The sequence below is a fragment of the Notolepis coatsorum genome, assembly GCF_963971535.1.
Source record: "Notolepis coatsorum genome assembly, chromosome: 6".
Lineage (NCBI taxonomy): Eukaryota > Metazoa > Chordata > Actinopteri > Aulopiformes > Paralepididae > Notolepis > Notolepis coatsorum.
In genome coordinates this window covers 113,065,052-113,085,055 of record NC_140170.1, presented here as the reverse complement: position 1 = coordinate 113,085,055, position 20,004 = coordinate 113,065,052, and the positions used below count along the sequence as shown (strand labels likewise).

General features: G+C 42.3%; 1 protein-coding gene across 7 annotated transcripts in view; it reads left to right on the top strand.

Moving 5' to 3' along the window:
- The window catches only part of r3hdm2 (R3H domain containing 2), a 199,736-nt gene that overhangs the window by 90,705 nt on the left and 89,027 nt on the right, over positions 1–20,004 (top strand). For all 7 annotated transcript variants that reach the window (XR_014619818.1, XM_084316857.1, XM_084316860.1 and 4 more), the window contains 9 exons: positions 5,433–5,614; positions 8,227–8,383; positions 8,810–9,032; positions 10,254–10,295; positions 14,175–14,261; positions 14,758–14,881; positions 16,884–16,962; positions 17,376–17,435; positions 18,757–18,897. Coding sequence is in view for 6 of the 7 variants with exons in the window: in XM_084316857.1 (XP_084172983.1) it covers positions 8,874–9,032; positions 10,254–10,295; positions 14,175–14,261; positions 14,758–14,881; positions 16,884–16,962; positions 17,376–17,435; positions 18,757–18,897 (692 nt within the window). In the remaining variant the exon portion in view is untranslated. The remainder of the gene's footprint in view (positions 1–5,432; positions 5,615–8,226; positions 8,384–8,809; positions 9,033–10,253; positions 10,296–14,174; positions 14,262–14,757; positions 14,882–16,883; positions 16,963–17,375; positions 17,436–18,756; positions 18,898–20,004) is intronic.

The following is a 20,004-nucleotide window of genomic DNA, read 5'->3' as shown; positions in this document are numbered from 1 at the left end:
AAATAAAATGTAATTATTGACCGCACTAGTTTTTCTCTCTCTGATAAGGCAGTGGATTTTGAATTGAAGTAAAATAAAAAAAATCTCTAGCCAAAACTAGCTTAGCATTGCAGATTGGGTCATCCGACGTCATCAGCTTCAGTGCATTATCTGCAACATCCGGTCATTTAGGGTTAGCAATTTTTTTTTATTAGAACGTTAACAAAACATAAAATCTTTTGGTGCAAGGTGCCAACCTGCTCATCTGGACCAATTAGGGCTTAGGTATCTTGCTCAAAGACACTTCGACACGCTGCCCGGGAGTAGCGGGACTGTTATAACCTGTTAACATGGGCTGTGTGTAGGCCTGCCGCGATAAGCAATAAATCGATTAATTGCCACGATAATTAAAATTAATGCAATGATTTTGACGGGCGCGATTAATTGCTATTTGCGCGTTTGTTTTAATGAGGCGGAACCAGTACCCCTCGTCAGTCACTCCGTGTGGGGGGCCGCTGGCCTTACTACAGAGCACAGCACGGGAGCTCCGTGGGGCACTAGCAACGCCACATATAGCTTAACTACATTTCTCAATAGTGTTGCTCCTTTTAACCAAATAGCGTTCTTTGTAGTGTAACGTTAGCTATTTTTAGACCCAAGTAGTTACTCGCTACTGCCCGGAGAAACTGGACTGCTAAATAAAGATTAAAGATCTAGTGTTGATGCTCATTCAATGCCAACAACATTAGCTAAATAGCCAACAAACGAAATACAACGTATAGCATAGCTACAACACAGAATAACGTTAATACAATTACATGCATCATTGTTTACAATGAACGGGTGGGACTAGTCAAAGGACTGGACACGGGGACAAGTTAAACATGAATTAATTTATTATAACAGGTAATCGAGTTGCGCTCCCGTGCCTACGCACCACAGCTATTCTATTCTATACGGCTTTGACGCTTCCTCCTCATCGTTGATTGCCTGTAGTAGCTGCATCTAACGTTAGTAGCTAACGTTAAAACTAACCTAAAGTTAGTTGCTCACCAACAATCTCAACATTTGTTTTATCATTAGCTCAAAAACACAGAACCGGACGATACAAGTTGGCCGCTCATAGATGCTGCTAGGATAATAACAACAATACTTCCGCTCCGGTCGGTGGGCTTCAAAATAAAAGTCTAAACACCGGAAAAGACGGAGCGGTGGGCTTCAAAATAAAAGTTTTGGGAAATAAATTTCTCAAAAAGAAATTCTCTAACCGGTCGCAATAATATCGCTTATCGCGATATTTTCGGGGGCAATTAATCGCCCAGCAAAATGTGTTATCGTGGCAGGCCTAGCTGTGTGGCTGTTCTAACCTGTTAACATGGTCACTGTGTGGCTGTTCTAACCTGTTAACGTGGTCACTGTGTGGCTGTTCTAACCTGTTAACATGGTCACTGTGTGGCTGTTCTAACCTGTTAACGTGGTCACTGTGTGGCTGCTCTAACCTGTTAACGTGGTCACTGTGTGGCTGCTCTAACCTGTTAACGTGGTCACTGTGTGGCTGTTCTAACCTGTTAACATGGTCACTGTGTGGCTGTTCTAACCTGTTAACGTGGTCACTGTGTGGCTGCTCTAACCTGTTAACGTGGTCACTGTGTGGCTGCTCTAACCTGTTAACGTGGTCACTGTGTGGCTGTTCTAACCTGTTAACATGGTCACTGTGTGTGTGGCTGCTCTAACCTGTTAACGTGGTCACTGTGTGGCTGCTCTAACCTGTTAACATGGTCACTGTGTGTGTGGCTGCTCTAACCTGTTGACGTGGTCACTGTGTGTGTGGCTGCTCTAACCTGTTAACGTGGTCACTGTGTGGCTGCTCTAACCTGTTAACATGGTCACTGTGTGGCTGCTCTAACCTGTTAACGTGGTCACTGTGTGGCTGCTCTAACCTGTTAACATGGTCACTGTGTGTGAGGCTGCTCTAACCTGTTGACGTGGTCACTGTGTGTGTGGCTGTTCTAACCTGTTAACGTGGTCACTGTGTGGCTGCTCTAACCTGTTAACATGGTCACTGTGTGGCTGCTCTAACCTGTTAACATGGTCACTGTGTGGCTGCTCTAACCTGTTAACATGGTCACTGTGTGTGTGGCTGCTCTAACCTGTTAACATGGGCTGTGTGGCTGTTCTAACCTGTTAACATGGTCACTGTGTGGCTGCTCTAACCTGTTAACATGGTCACTGTGTGTGAGGCTGCTCTAACCTGTTGACGTGGTCACTGTGTGTGTGGCTGCTCTAACCTGTTAACATGGTCACTGTGTGGCTGCTCTAACCTGTTAACATGGTCACTGTGTGGCTGCTCTAACCTGTTAACATGGTCACTGTGTGTGTGGCTGCTCTAACCTGTTAACATGGGCTGTGTGGCTGTTCTAACCTGTTAACATGGTCACTGTGTGGCTGCTCTAACCTGTTAACATGGTCACTGTGTGTGAGGCTGCTCTAACCTGTTGACGTGGTCACTGTGTGTGTGGCTGCTCTAACCTGTTAACATGGTCACTGTGTGTGAGGCTGCTCTAACCTGTTGACGTGGTCACTGTGTGTGTGGCTGCTCTAACCTGTTAACGTGGTCACTGTGTGGCTGCTCTAACCTGTTAACATGGGCTGTGTGGCTGTTCTAACCTGTTAACATTACATGGTCACTGTGTGGCTGTTCTAACCTGTTAACATTACATGGTCACTGTGTGGCTGCTCTAACCTGTTAACATGGTCAGTGTGTGTGTGGCTGCTCTAACCTGTTAACCTGGTCATTTTGTGGCTGTTCTAACCTGTTAACATGGGCTGTGTGGCTGCTCTAACCTGTTAACATGGGCTGTGTGGCTACTGGCTGTATTTATATGGGCTAGCTGGTCCCTGTAGAGTTGCCTGCAATAGACTGTCTATATAGGCTAGCTCTTCCCTGTAGAGTTGCCTTATCTATAGATGACATTTGAATGTGTCTCTCAAGGGACCATGGTTTGTGTTTGTTGTATAAGTGATACATGCATTAAGGTATATGGACGGGATAACAATAATTCAATAATTGTATTAATTTTAGTCCAGAATTACTGGGAGAGAGTCACTGGATGGGGACGTGATAATGAGTCATTAGGAGGGAAGGAGACAGGATGTGTCGGACGCTAGTTACCTGCCTGCTCTCTCATCATTATTCTCATCTCCATCCTTATTTTTCTTCTTCTTTTAATTATTTGTAATTAACGCTGTCGCAGCACATTTGCCCTCGTTTGACGGCGTACCGCTGTTTTAGTGTCTCTGAACCAATACATCGGTTGAAAGCTAAGATGGCCACCTACTTGGCCTATTACGTGCTTCCAATTTCGGGTTTATAAGAGTAAACAGCCAACGAGCGTCAGTTTAGAAAAAAATCACCACCTCCGGTTTCGCCTCCCGTGACGGACCAATCGCCTCGGATGGTGAAAATGATTGACTGTTTCTGTGACTGTGAAATTCTGGAAACGACGATATCTCATGTATGGGATATTTCCCAGGATATATATGTTTTTCTCTCTGGCGAAGGGTCCAGAGTCCAGACTCATTCGACATCTGCTGCATGTGTCAATGCATTGGTGCCAGTGGCCATTTTGGATAAACATACCCTATACATAACATTAGAAAAACATGTGTAAAACAGACATTTTATGTGGTATGCTTATCAACGTTGGTCCTGTACTAGATAAGACTTCAGGCTATGGACCGGCCCATTGTGTTTTCCAGCCAATACCTGTCAGCTGGAACCGGTAAGAGGCATCTGTTTGCAAAATAGTTGTTCAAACCTTTGTAACTCCATTACATTAGTGATTCTTCAGAATGTTTCCTTTCAAAAGAGGCCAGACTGTGCTATAAATGGTTCAAGAATATCTTTCAAATTAATTTAGGTATGCAATCGACAGGCGTTTTATGCTAAATCAAGAGGTTCAAATAATCAGCCCAGCCATAGACTGCTTCATTTTGGCACTTGAATAAGTTGAGTAGCTTATTGTTATAGTGAGTTGTTTCAGTAATTTTTTCCTGACTGGACTTTTTTTCTTTTTATATATCTCATGCATGCATAGAACAGAACACACACAGTTGGCATTAATGTATTGACACACATTGCATACATCATGACCACACAATGCTCTTTTCATTTCCATTTCTCCTGTCATCTTCTCACTCAACACACACACACACACACACACACACACACACACACACACACACACACACACACACACACACACACACACACACACACACGCACCTCATCTAGCTAACTCAGTGACGCCAGAGGAAGTGGGCTTTTAGGACAGATGGGACGTTACTCGTGTGTGTGTGTGTTTTAAGTCATCAGAGTCCGGCTCCTGAAGTCAAGATCCCCCCGAAGGTGTTTGTGGTTCCCTGTCATGTTATTCCAAGCCGGGACAGGTTTAATGATGTCAATGACGCATGGAGCGAGAGAGGCTTAGATGATGATGATTGCTATAATTAACAATGTTGTTACCGTTGATGAGGGTGGAGAGACGGAACTCAAGCTGTTCCCTCTGATTGGAAGAAGTTTAATTAAGAGGAGTTTGTAATTGGAGGAAGTCGAGAGAGGCATGATGAGTCGAGAAGCAGGATGTTATGTGTTGAGCCTCGCCTACTGAGCCGAGTGGTTTGAGTTAGATTGTGGTGTTCCACTAGTCAGTCAGAGAAGCCAGTCTGTATCTACTGTACACCATCGTAGCTGAGAGACGACTAAGCTAAGTGGTTTGCCACTTATTGTCATAATGACATGCATTGGACTTGGTGTGACCTGAAATCCATGTCACGGTATATTATCACATTAATTAATTAAACCAATGCCACATTCCCCATCATGTTGGCCCTTTGTCAACATGTTTGTAACGTTTGTCTGTCAACATGTGATTTGGTTGTTAAATTTCAGATGGCACAAAATTAAACCGCCTAATGCACTGGAGACATCGGCAAAATTAGGTAGCCCTACAATGTCATAGATGCCTTGGTTTGTCATTAATTCGAGCTCAGTGCTCAGTGTTTCCCACAGGAATTTAGGCTAGCTGTCGTGGTGGCCAACCGGGGGAGGCCATTGCCTCCTCCATCATCACCATGTGTGAGCTCAGACAAACTTACCGTCTTTTCCAGAGAGAGACAAGAAGATAGATACCAGTTTCCTCTCTGTGCGTTCAGTAGAATCTGGCTGCATGTTAGCCTTTGGGAGCGGTGTTAGTTGGACAATGCATAGGCTACCCGTGCATGTCCGCTTCCATTCATTGTGCTAAGCTAACATGCATTGCAGCCATATGGGTTTCTACTATTGATCTGAGCTCTCAGCGGCTCTTTCTGTCTGCCTTCTGGAGACAACAGCGATGAGTCACACTGTGTGTGAAACATGACGTCATCTGTGTCCTCCTCCTCTTCCCCCTCAGACCTCAGGACTCCTGACTGGAGGGAGGACCATGCTGCTGCACTGAGCCGGAGGGAGAGGCAGAAGAGAGGAGAGAGAGGCCCCTGAGGAACGTAGAGGTGCTGGCTGGTTGGCCGGTGCCCCCCACCCCACCCCACCTGTTTATCCTGCTGGCTGCTGCACCTTCACTTCCACCTGACTGATGTAAATATAACTTTTACTGACACTTCTCTGTTTTTCAGGTTTTTATCACCTTTATTTCTTTCTTTCCTCCCTTCCTTCTTCCCTCCCTCCCCACCTTCCTTCCATCCTCCCTTCCAATTTGCAAACAGATTATCAGAGCACATGGCTAGAGTAGGAAGACGTGCACCGTTAGCCTAGCTTGGCGTCAGTCACTGGAAGTAGGTTCCTCCATTAGCCTAGTTCCCAACGTCTTCCTACTCCTACTGCATGCACAGAGAAGAAAAAGGTATGCATCTTCTTGTCTAACTCCAGGGTTCACAAAATGTTGGAGTGTTAAGATACATACCTTTTTCTTCTCTGTGCATGCAGTAGGAGTAGGAAGACGCGCACCGTTAGCCTAGCTTAGCGTCAGTCACTGGAAGTGGGTTCCTCCATTAGCCTAGTTCCCAACGTCTTCCTACTCCTACTGCATGCACAGAGAAGAAAAAGGTATGCATCTTCTTGTCTAACTCCAGGGTAGATGGCAAATAAGCTAATTTCCCAAAATTTTAGAGTTTTCCTTTAAGCCCTAGCCATATTTTCAGAAGATTTGCCTAAAAGTACATACCTAACCCAAGTAAATGGAAGATTGCTCCACTTCTACAAGGTCCATTTGCAAGTTATTGGTATCTAGTGACATCTATGGAGGTCATTCAGCACCTTCTTGAGATCAAGTCTACTAAGGATCTAAGCTAATTAACAAAGGGTACATGATTTACATGTTTTTTTGCAGATACAGTACTGAATTTTTCCATCCGGACACATGCAATATGAAATATGAATATAGAATATCAGGCCTATAAATTACCTTTATTATGGCCAAGTCATGCATCTATGGATCGGCCCAAATCTCCTCTTTCCATTGGTTGGAGTTACATCTGGATTTAATACCACCAGGCGCCCGGTACAGGGCAGCAAAGACGTCCACAGAAAGGTAAAGAAACAATATTATATGTTATATTGTATAGCAATAACGTTGAGGTTTGTTCGATCTGTAAGATATAATCACGACATTCATGTCAATATTTGTAAAATAAAAATGGTTAGGCTTCCTATGTCTGCGGCTGGTGTGAGCTGGGTAGTGTAGTTTTATGAAATGTTGACATCCATCGAAAGCCCTGGGTCTCCTCTTTCTTAGGACTACAACGATTTCATGACTGCTTCATGTCCTCGCGTCTAAATCATCCGGTTTCCGGTGCAATGCGCAACAAACGTAGTGCTGAAAATATACACTTTGACTGCTGTTTTGATAGGATTAGGGTCTTTACTCTTGGCTACATTTGTAAAAGAAACGCAACATGACTTAATACGGACTGTATTGATCTATTTTTGACGTGAAATAAATCTCGGCCCGGTACCGGTCTTGACACATTCAGAGCCGGCCGGATATGACCAAATTAGGGCTTGTAGGCCAGCGCTTTTAATCAATGGGATGACGGGGATATTTGCGAACGCTTAAACTATATCTTAAATTATGGGTATGGGTCTAATATACCCGTCGCTTATCAATGACTTGCTTGCAGTCAACATGTACAAACCGGATAGTTTTTTTCATTGGTACATTTCCGTTTTATACAGTTTTGAATACAAGTCTAGTTTTGGAGATTTCTAGTAATTCCAGAGAAAGACGCGATAATAGCCCTTTAGTGGAATACACAAAACACGTTGTAATTTTTCGGCTGATTTATGAATAGTTTTCAAATAAACGCTAGATTATCGATAGTATGTGTCCTTATGCACGCTAGAGAAGCGGGCTGAAAAATCGTGTATCCGTGTCTTGCTCCGCGCCAACGGCACGCACACACACACACACACGCGCTCCAATGACGGTGAAAGGAACATCTGATTAACCCAAGACTGGTAACAGAGTCCTTACCTCACATCAGATGTTCTGCAAAAAGATTAATCCAATTCCTGATTGCCATTCCAAATATCGATTGCATCCATTGATCCAACGTTATAGTCCAAAACACATAATCCACGCTGCTCCCAGCCTCCCCAGTCAATGTGGTAACACGATACTGAATGCCCGAGAAGAGAAACCCGGACCGGAGTTTTTTTTTCTGATGCACATCCCCAGCCAATCCAATCCAATGATGTGCAATACCATCCGGGAGACGATAGGCGGCGGTATTTGCCCTTTTGCGAGCTCAGACCCATTCCCAATGATAACATCAGGTTGGATGGATGAAAATGAATGGATATCGCTAGTAAAATAAATTACGATTAAAAACCCGACTATACTTGTGATTGGCACGCAAGCGATGGCGAGTTAACCCGACTATCATCGTGATTGGCACGGAATGGGTTAAGCGGTTAACTAAGGTGCTTTGGGGTAACAAAAGTTTAAAACTGAACAGAACCAAACTAAAAATACTGTGATACAGCAGTAATGCATACACGGTTGGTGACCGATGGATCAATCTGAACACGCAACAATGAACAGCTCAACAGAAATCAATCATTTCTATTCCCAGGTTATGGCAGTAGGTTATAGATTTCTCAGCAATGACTGCACCTTTGGTCACCAATGATGTATTTGTTGTGGTCTAGTATATTATTTGTCTGATGCTTTGTTTCTGGCCTCCTCTTAGCCCAGCTGAGGCTTACTATGGACCGCCCCGTCCCCCCTGCTGCAGCCCGGCCCACTACACCGCTCTAGTGGGACCTCCTCCTCCTCCTCCTCTTTGTACATCCCCACCTGGACCCACTGCACAGGAGCCAGCACTGCTCTGGAGATACCTACCACAGGTAGTCAATACAGCAACACACACACACACACACACACACACACACACACACACACACACACACACACACACACACACACACACACACACCACTGCTCTGGTGATACCTACCAGACGTAGTCAATACAGCAACACACACACACACACACACACACACACACACACACACACACACACACACACTCTCTCTCTCTCTCTAATACCCGCCCGCCTCTCCTTTTCACCTCTTCTTCCCGCATGTCATTGTATACTTGTATGCCTTGACAAATAAAACTCTTGACTTGACTTCTTCCTCTTGCCTTCTACTCATCCAGTTTCTACTCATCCAGTTTGTGCACTCGTGCTCCGTTTGTCAGGTTACATTTCTATCACTTGCTTCTAATTTATTTTCATACTGTATTTTTGACCGTCCCTTCTATTCTCTCAGCCTCTCCTGGGTCCTCCAACCCCCCACCCCCCTCCCACCCTCTCCCCTCCCCTCCCCTGATAAGATGTCAGTGAGCCTGGCGACGGACATCCAGCAGGAGGGAGAGAGTGGGCCGCTCAACGAGCCCTGCAGCCGAGGCGAGGCCTCTCCTCAGCCCCAGGGCACCAAGGAGGGGACAGGGGAGGGCCCCGAGCCCGAGGACGGCTCCCCGCAGGATGCACAGGTGGGGGAGGAGGAGAGTTATCCACTTGTATCCTGAATTGGCTTTTTGCCTGGCTTCATTATTATATTCCCAAAATCTAAATATTGATTGATACCCGCACCCTCACACAACCTCTAACGTGTCCGCCACTGCCACAGATCCTGGGTGTGACTATGATAACTGAAATAAGTTTCATTAGCATCTTTTTAAATTTGCTGTGAACATTCATGGTCCCTAGAGGAAGAACCTTATTGATTTTCAGGCCAAACTTTAAATGTTCAAATGAGCATATATCCTGATCCGTAGTCATAATCATATCATATCATCAGTGATACAATCATACCCAGAGATGTGGCTCCTCATTGATGACACATTTTCTGGAGGACCCATGTGATCCGCCATGTTGGATTTTGTCATTTTGAGTTTTTATTTGTATTTTATTTTGTATTATTATTTTACCTGATTCTCCCAAAACTTGCTGTGTGGCATCTAGGGACTAACATCTAGAAATGTATCACGGTATTCCGATTTTTGATAGTCCAAACCATATGACTGCCAGAACCAATAGAATTTCAGAAAAACACATAGTAAATTGCGTTTAAAAGTGATGCGTTACTTGTGAATGCTTTGTCCAATTTGCACCAATACTTGACAAATGTATGGACATAATGTATATATGTCCTATGATAGCAAGGGTTCAGGATCTGAATACTGTCTTTCTGTTTATCTGACTTGGACTTGGGTATTGTTTCAAGGGGCAGGTTCCGGGGCAAGGGATTGTACTCATGTGACACTCAGGGCTACAGATGAACCTCGTTTAACATTTAGAGATCAATGCCTTTCAGTGGTTTCTGTTTTGAATGGAATGTTCAACTTGTTCAATGAACAAGGTCTAGGTTTAGGCTACATGTTTCTGTACAACCAGCTCTAAAACTCTATAAAACCCTATTATTCTCTTGATTATTCTACTTCTTGGGGATCTCCTGTGGTCCCCCGAAATACGGTTATTGCACAATTAACTTAAACCACAACAAATTCCCTGTTTTTTGCAGGCTTCAGTCAGAAATGAATCTTTTATAGTTATTGACTGATAAGAGTTATATTTTTTCAATTATTTAGCAGTATATTATACCATACCGTTAGTTTGCAGGGATGTGTTAATGTTCTGCTTAATATTCTTAGGATTTTGTTACGTGTAGTGAGACTATTAGCTGCTAAAATGACTTGTTTTCTCTTGCACAGAGACGGGCTCCTAACCACGGTCATGGCAGGAAAAGGGCCAAAGTAAGTAACCAGTCTTATCTTGTACTCCAGATGTTGATGTGTGTGAGAGTCATAATATGGCTAACTGAAATCTTACCCCCCTCCAGCTTGTTGTGTAAACAAACCATTCAATATACCATCCAATATTATCAATATAATCCTCCTACGTGCAGGGCCCAAGTGGCGAGAATACACATTTTACAGTATTAATGAATAAATTATCCATCAGTACCAGACCACGTGAGCGGATCGGCGCGGCCGAGAAATCCGCTCTTCGCTCTTTAAAGCTTGGTCCGCTCCGCTAATCACTCATGTTGACCCCGCCCCCAAGTCGCTCTCCGCTCGCTCCCCGCTCACCTTGAATCGAGCGCTCCCCGCTCCCCGCGCCAGATCGCTCGGCAGTTTTTTTTCTTCTTTTTTTGTAGCATGGTATAAATGAGCTCAAACTACAACAGTCTACACCCCCTGGGCCCCTTAACAATTGTTTGTATTGAGCCGCATTGTAATTGTAGCCATTCTGCAATGTTAAATAACGTTGTTTATCCATTCACTATCTCTATTAAGCGATGATAGGCTAGCCGAGCCACAATGCTATGGTCGTTGCCATTAACGTTAGCATGTAAGCTAACGTCAACAACAATGGCGTCGATACTTTTTCTAACTGGATTGAGTGTGGGCGTCTCTACAGTGACAAAGCCTGAACGAACAGCCTATCACAGGTTCACCCTTCTCATTGGTTGAAAATGGCCTTCATGTTTGTACATCGCCATCTGTTGCTTTGGCATTGTACTGCATGTATATATTACATCAGTGTTAAACCACTGTGAGCGGCCTGGAGTGGATTGGAGCGGAGGAGAACTCTCGCTCCGGACGTCGCGCCGACTCATTTTAAAACCCACTCCTCGCTCACGTCAAAACCGGCCGCTCCGCGCCCCGCGCCGCTCACGCTCCGATCCGCTCACATGCACTGATCAGTACTCTTTCTGCACACACTTCGTGTCCACTCATTCTACTAAGTAAGATCGGGGATCAGACTTGAGGGCACCAGCCTAGGCAGACTATTTGGCAGCTGTATTCCCACGTTCAAATAATGCTTTGTGAGGATAATTTTGCAGTCACCAAGACTGAAAAAATACTAGTGACAGGATAGCGGGCCAGTACACTTTCTGAGCCACTATAAAATCATACAGAGATTATCTCCAGAGATTCCTGGAGAGACTAGTTTCAAGTTCAAGTTTCAAGTTTCTTTAATAGTTGTCATACAGAAGTACAGAATACTTTTATACAAAATGCTTCTTACTGTTACGCTCCAGAGCCTGTGCTAGACAAGATAAGTATGAAATAAAATAGTATAGCATGTAAAATAGAAGTAAAAATAGAGGTCACAGTGTTCAGTATAGACATATGTACAATGTTCGATGCAGAATAGAAGTAACTGAGTTACCATACAATATACAATATACTATGGAATGTACTAATATACAATACTATATAGTGCAAAGCAGAAATGGGATGAGGTACAATTTAGGTACAATTTACAGTAAGGTGTACGAGTTGTAGTGCAAATCCTTTACCAATAAATATAAAGTGTGTTTAGGTGATCTAAAGTGTGGAGAGTGGGTGCTGCAGTGTGTTGTTTGTTTAAAGTGAGTGTGTGCATGTGGATGTGTGTGCTGTGTGCATTTGATGGTTGTTGCATAGTGTTTATTGTTCGTTGAGCAGCCTGATGGCCTGGGGATAGAAGCTTCTTCTGAGTCTTTCTGTGCTCGCCTTGAGACTCCGGTATCGCTTGCCTGACCGCAGCAGTTCAAAGAGGCAGTTGTTTGGGTGGCTGGAGTCCTTGATGATTCTCTTAGCCTTACCCCTGCACCGCTTGTTGTAAATGTTCTGGAGGGTGGGAAGCCCCCCTCCAATTGTGCGTTCGGTTGAACGTCTCTATAAACTCTCTATAAAAGCTTCACCAGTCCTCAAATCATGAGATAATTTCGAATATAGATGTCTAACTCTGAAGTATCAGAGTTAGAGGCAGTTAGAGTCACCCTTCTTAGTCCAACCACTAAGCCCCTGTGTGTAGCTTTAAAGACTAACCAGTTTAAAAGGGTGGCTTTTAGGTTAAAATTCTATTCTATAAAAACTATTTATAAAAAATTGCCTAGATTTCTTTTTAGTTTTGAGTTATCTCTCAAATTAATGAAAAGGCAAATCCTATGACACAATTTAATTGCACTGCCTGAGATGGTTGAACGAATATTTGATGTACAGTTATCTAACATACGTATAATAAATATAATAAATCATCTAGAATTATAGGATTTATTTTTTATGTAGGTATGGGAACATGGCCGATCATACAATTTGCTTTCTACCATCTGTCAATACAATTTGATGATGTCATATTATGCATTATGTTCACTTTGAGCACTCATAAAAATAGAAAAAGAAAATCCTATCTTGCAACCTAAAAGTTGTCATTCACAACTAAGCCAATTTTGGTGGAATACCCCTTTTAAGGGGCAGAATTTAGAGTCCAGCCTTATTACTGTGATGTATTTATGGGACTAGCTCTCACACCACACGCTGTAATGCGTTTGTGTTAATAGGATCAGGACCAGGCATTCTCCTTTCTTTGCTCATTTACATCGTTATCACACACAGAGCCTCCAATGCATCTGGGCTTTGTCTTTGCAGCAGAACCTCTCTTGTCCTGACCTTGTTTCAGCTACGTGGATCCTCTCTTATCTCCTTGTACTACTAGATGGCTGAGATGCCAAGTGTGTCAGTGGCACCTCCTTTAGGAAGCACTATTTATGATGATATGATGCTCTATAATGTTGGACCAGTACCAGTACATCTTTTCCCCCCAGACAGTCAGACTCATGAAAAAATAACACTGATGATGGCCTGCTACCTGTCTGCCCAGTTCTCTCCCTTCTTCCCCCCCCCCCCCCTCTCTCTCTCTCTCTCTCTCTCTCTCTCTCTCTCTCTCTCTCTCTCTCTCTCTCTCTCTCTCTCGCTCTCGCTCTCGCTCTCGCTCTCTATGCACGACAGTATGCGCACACAACAATCAATGAGAACAATCAAACACTTCTACTTCACATCTACTGCACTTAACACACACTATGTCCACATAATTTTTTACTGTATTTGTATTTTTTAATGCTACTTTAGTTATTTTTATGATGCTATTTTACGCTACTTCTGTTGCTTTTTTTTTAATATATATTACCATTGAGAAATCAAGACCAAAGAATTTCACTCTCCTGTACTTGCACATGAAGATGTGATAATAATGATCTGAATCTTATGTGTTGGTCTGTAATCCACCAGGGCACTGTTCCCTAATCAGCAATATTGTATTGATGTTCCTGTGTTCCCCCATTACACCCCCCCCCCCCCCCCCCCCCCCCTCAGGGAGCTCCACCACCTCTCATTATGCAGACTTTATGTAAGAGCCATTCTCTCATGGGGGATTTGGTTATATAGTTTCATGCATATGTAATGAGGTTGAAACCTTGCAGTGGTAGCCCCTTGGTGTAAACTCACTCCTAAGTTAAATACCTCCGCTTCTGGATAAGTGTAATACGTTGTCACATAGTGCTGGTGAGCAGAGGGTTCGCGGTTCAAGGCTGTCTGAGGACAGGAGCGCGAAATGTCAGATAGTATACTGACCACCGTTACACATACTCTTATCAGAAATGTTCATATATATAGTGATGGCATAACAGAAAAAGTGACTTTGTTTATTTTAACACTATTTATTTAGATTATTATTATTATCACAGAAAGATGGTGATAATAGTATTAATATTGTACTTTATTACTCATCATTCAGTAAACTGCGTTTATTAATAGATGTGAAACAGTGATGCTATAATGTTTGTGTATATGACTATGTTTCAGTCTAATGCTAAGCTGAAGTTGGTACGGAGTCTGGCGGTGTGTGAGGAGTCCTCTGGTCCGTTCTCCAATGATGGACTTCCAGAATCGGTAACTATTGAATACAGCCCACACTGATTTACAAGTCAACATCTCATACTGTAAATGTACTCCATGTTTTATACTCTACAATTAATTTACTTTAAATCTTTTTTGCATGTAGCCGGTACTGGTAGTAATTGTGTTGTTTTTGGTGGTTCAACGTAAGGGACGGCGACACCACAATACAACATACATCACATTTAGTAGAAGCCTTATGTGAAATGGGAACGTTGCACATATATTTCTGGATTTCAGGGCAAGATCAGATTTATGTTATCAATCGTAGGACGATACTTGTTTTACAGTTTTCAAAAAGTATTGCTCTAGGATTAATCATGTCATTTTAATGCTGCGAATCCTGAAATCCACACTTCAGAAACCAGGAATCCAGTGGTGCCATTTAAAATATGTACTCCTGAAACCTTCCTTTATTTAATCAACAAAAGGGGAAAGTCATCTTTGATGACAATGTCACTGACGACGGTGGATTGTTGTGGTTTTCCAGGACATCATCCAGCTCCACATCAGCTGTCCTTCAGACAAGGAGGAGGAGAAGTCCTCCAAAGATGAGTATGAGAATGAGGAGAAGGAGAAGAAGGAGAAGACTCCACGCAAGATGCTGTCACGTGGTAAGATGGCCCATTGCACATGGGGTTTGGTGGCTTCTTGTGGATGGAGCTGTGTAAGGAGGATTGATTGATTTAATTGATTGAAAACTTTATTAACAGATTGCAGAATGGGTACAGTACAGCTCAATACAAACAACTGCTAAGAGGATGCAGACCAGAAAAATACTTTCGTCTTGTTTACATCAGGGTCCTCCATTTTCAATTCATCAAGACATTTATGACATACAACTATACAGTACTGTGTAAGAAAAAGACAAAGAGATCATAAAAACATACAGGATACATCAATACTGCTGTTGGATATGAAGATTAGGACTCCCAATTGGTGTCAGCAGTGAAATTCTGGCATCGGACCATCCTTAGTTGTATGGAACTTTTTATTGTGGAAAATCAAACTAAAAATGGTGTCAGTTTCAGCGCCATGTTCTACCACAAGCACTGTGGAGGCACAGTATGGTCTGGAGTTGATTCTGTTTTCCATAAACCATGAAGATGATGAACGCCATACTGTATCGTGACCTCATGAGTAAAAAGAATGCTGCCAGATCCACCTATTAAACAATTGTTTTTCCATCAGTGAAACTTAATTATAATTGTTTAAACGACAATGAAATGACGTCAGATAATTTATTAGAAAAGCAAAAAGAAGAGAACTCTTTCTCCTTTGATTTGATTGTTTGCCAATTTTATTAACAGATTGCAGAATGGGTACAGTACGGCTCAATAGACACAATTGTTAAGGTGATGCAGACCAGAGAAAGACTTTCATCTTGTTTACATCAGGGTCCCCCATTTTCAATTCATAATGAATTAGGAATTAATTCGAATCTAAGATCAGCAGAAAGTTAAAACAGCTTTGCCTGACTCTCTAGTGTGGTGGAAAATAGTGGAAATGATCCCCCAGAAGAGTGTTTGTGTTTGTGTGGTGTGTGTGTGTGTTCAGAGCAAGCCAGTGTCTGACTGCAGGGCTCTCGACTAACTGTTTCCACTGGTGTCACTGATGCCACTTACATTCTCAAAAGTGCTCCTGAAGAAAACCAAAACAAGACAAGGAAATGCCTGGCATCGACTGCGGCCCATGTCATGGCCTTCAATAGGTTATAGTCATTTGGGGGCTGTGTGTGGGTTGATTCATCCCAGTTGACTCAAACCCCGGCCTCCTCTCTTGATCCTCCCAACACAACTGTTTCTTTGTCCCTCTCCTTTACATTATTCCTGGTGGTGTCTGTCCAGGTTGTCCTTCTCCGTTACATTATTCCTGGTGGGGTCTGTCCAGGTTGTCTCTCTCCTTTACATTATTCCTGGTGGTGTCTGCCCAGGTTGTCTCTCTCCTTTACATTATTCCTGGTAGTGCCTGTCCAGATTTTTTCCAACCTTCAGAAGAAGCCATTTGCTGCCATTCATTCTTGAACAGTGTATGGAAAAACAGCTTCCACAGACAATTTAAATAGAAAATAGCAAGATAATTCATCACAGTAAACACAAAGCCACATTGGTTTCTGTTTGTTATGGTTATTCCATTATTCCAGTGTTCCTGAGTCTTCTCATATTAGCTTGCTAGCATTCAGAGATCTCTCATTGGACCAGAGACTGTTTTGCTTTGAATGCCCGCCCTAGGCAAAACTTCTCACCTATATCGCTGACATGCTTTCTGATTATGTTATGCACTGCTACCTGTCAATAACCTGAATCAATGGAAGTCTCTGCCCTCGTAAACACGTCACCTTACAAACTATTGTCACATTCATGTCTTCTTATTTGAGGCATCTTTGTTAATTGATATGGCAGTTAATTTCAAGCTAGATTTGACACTGAAGTGGTGCAAACAAAGATTTTTTTTTGGATGAGAGAATGGTTGCAATCTGGAGTCCTGCAGTGTGTGTGCTGCTTTGTATCCTCCCTGAACCCCAGTGTTACATCTGTTATGTGGTGGGGGCTGTCATTTTAGTAGTCATGCAAAGCATTTAGTCTCCCTCTCTCCCTCCCTCCCTTCTCTCTTCAGACTCAAGTCAAGAGTACACAGACTCCACAGGCATCGATGTTCACGAATTTCTGGTCAACACACTGAAAAACAACCCCAGGTACAAGTTACAACGCCATTGTTACCAGGGACAACAGTGCCTTTTGACTTATTTCACTACTGTGGCCATTTTTGCTAATCCACCAAGTAAAAGTTCTGCTGCCTGACTGTGCTTTGTAGAACACTAAACTGAGCGACAGGCACCTCTGTAACATGTTGAGAAGGGAACTCCATCTGGTCTTATGGAGGTTTCTATTTAGGCTTTTTCACGCTGTTTGGCATTGAATATGACCCCTGCTGTAAGCCTATGAGGGTTCTGGGGAGGGGAGGGCTGCCCATCCTCACTTTACATGGATTGGAAAAGTATTCATTGCGGTGCCTCTTGCCTTTGATCTTCGCTTGGCACTCTGTCTGCACTCATCTACTGAATGACTTTACTCTCTCTCTCACCCCCCCCCCCCTTTGCCTCAACAGGGATCGAATGATGCTGCTCAAACTAGAACAAGATATCCTGGAGTTCATTAATGACGACAAGTGAGCCACATTCTTCACAACCACTCTCTCCTATTTAAATTTAGCACTTCTAAGTCTGTCCCTTTTTATTTATAGCGTGCTGTGGTAATGATATAAATATATGGCAAGTTGTAGTTGATTATAGACCAAGTTCAGGCTGACCACTCCCTCTTCTATATACTGTAGCTGTGTAGTATTCTTGGCAGGGCTCTGTGTCCCCCTGTTGATGGGATGCCATTATTGCCAAAGTTCAGTGCTGAAGTGTTAGTTGAATTCCATTTCACACACATTTGTGATTGTGTTAGACTTGTCTGGCACAGCAGAGCTAATCGAAATTTCACCCAAGAGTCCAAGTTTTGTTCATCAAACATTCCAGACTGGGCCTAAACCAACACACATAGTGAAATGTATTCTTCTTTAGATAAGTATACAATAGGCATAGTCATCAATAGGAAGGCATTCAAATCTCCAGAGGCTGCAGTTTTTATATTGGACAGGAAGGTACTCCAGACAGACTCCTATAATAGAAGGTATTCTGATGCTGTTCACAATCCCTGGTTTACAAATCAAGTGGCACACTTGAAAAGAAAATCTAGTGCTAATCCTACGCATTACCATCTGTGTTTTTCTTGAGTGCAAAACATTTTGTGAAAGCCATAGACTTGAATTTTTGTACAGCCCAATGAAGTAACATATTACTGTTTAATCCAGATTAGGCCACAATAATAACGACAACCCAGACTATTTTTGGATTATAATGAAATAATAATAATATATATATATATTTTTATATATACATATTTTTATATATATATAAAAATAATAATAAAAAATAACACTTATTATTATTATTACCTTCCCTCAGAAACCAGGACCAGATGTTTCTCACAACCTATTGTTTCCTTTTTTCACAACCTAATGTTCTCCATGTAGTAACTAGGGGTGTAACGATTCGACCCCACAACGATTCGATTCGATTACGATTATTCATCAACGATTCAATGCATCATGAAATCTCTTAATTTGACCACGATTCGATTAATTTTCGATGAATTTTCTATCAGTTAATTCCCCAAAAAATTTTGAATACACAAATGTGGCTGGGTGAACTGATAGATTTTTTTTTTTAAATTTAGATTAATTTAGAATTATAATCGATTCTAACATATTCAAATCGATGGATCGATTCTAACCCTAGTAGTAACCAGTATATTGTTTTTCTTTCACAACCTAATGTTCTCCATGTAGTAACCAATATATTGTTTTTCTTTCACAACCTAATGTTCTCCATGTAGTAACCAGTATATTGTTTTTCTTTCACAACCTAATGGTCTCCATGTAGTAACCAGTATAAGAAGTTTCCTCAGATGACCTCCTATCACCGCATGCTGCTGCACCGTGTAGCTGCCTACTTCGGCATGGACCACAATGTGGACCAGACAGGCAAAGCTGTCATCATCAACAAAACTGGCAACACACGCATGTGAGTGACACTATCGCACTGAACTGCAACTATAAAGCGCATTACAAATGAAATCTATTATTATTATTATTAAGGATTTAGCCCAGATCCAGACTTATATTAGTTTCATTATCTAATTTAAGACTAGGCTTTATCCAAATGTGTTAAACCAGACCATAGTACACATGATGGTGGTTAGTCATATGCAGTATTTATTTGGGATGGTTTTTCTAGAGAAGACCCCCCCCCCCCCCTACACACACACGCATGCATGCATGCATGCACGCACGCACGCACACACACACACACGCACACACACACAGATATGCAAGCTATACTTAATGTTATCACAAGAGGTAGCCTAGACGTATGGTATCAAGTGATTTTAATGTAACTGGTTGAACGTTTGTGCCAACTCTGTCTAAAAGTTAGATGTAATTCTTAGGTCTGTCTTTCTATATTTAACTGGTTTCATATTGGAGGAGACTGTATCCATGAACTAACTTCCAGCCTGTGTTTTCGTGTGTAGAGGGATCTGTGTAGGGCAGGGGTCAGCAACCTTTACTATCAAAAGAGCCACTTTTCCCCCCTCCCACAAAATAAAATGCTCAGGGAGCCGCACAACCTATTTACCCTTAAAATGAAGATAACAGTGTATAACGTTTTATATATCCCCAAGCATACCCCACATTTAGCATAAAACGCCTGACAATTGCATACCCAAAGTAATTTGCGATTTATTATACTTTATACTTATAGCACACAGTTTGTTGCATTAATGGAATTATAAAGCAACAAAAAGAAAATGTTTGACTTTTTATTGCTGTTTTTACCTGTTATAACCAAGGAAAACCTCAAACTCTTATGAAGAGGAGAAAAAATACTGGCTGTGTAGACCTATTTTTAAATAAAACACAGAAGAGGAGACAAAACACGGGTGTCTGTAGACCGACTTTGAAATAAAACCCTGAACTATTCAGGTATATTTGAGTCCTTCCCTTATTTGTGGAAAATCTATAAAATAAAAAGTAAATTTTTTGTTGTTCGCAAATTTCGCACCACATATCAGGCATACAGGTAAGCCTGCATCGTTAGTCGTGAAAGCAAATTAATCTGTCCACGCTGAAT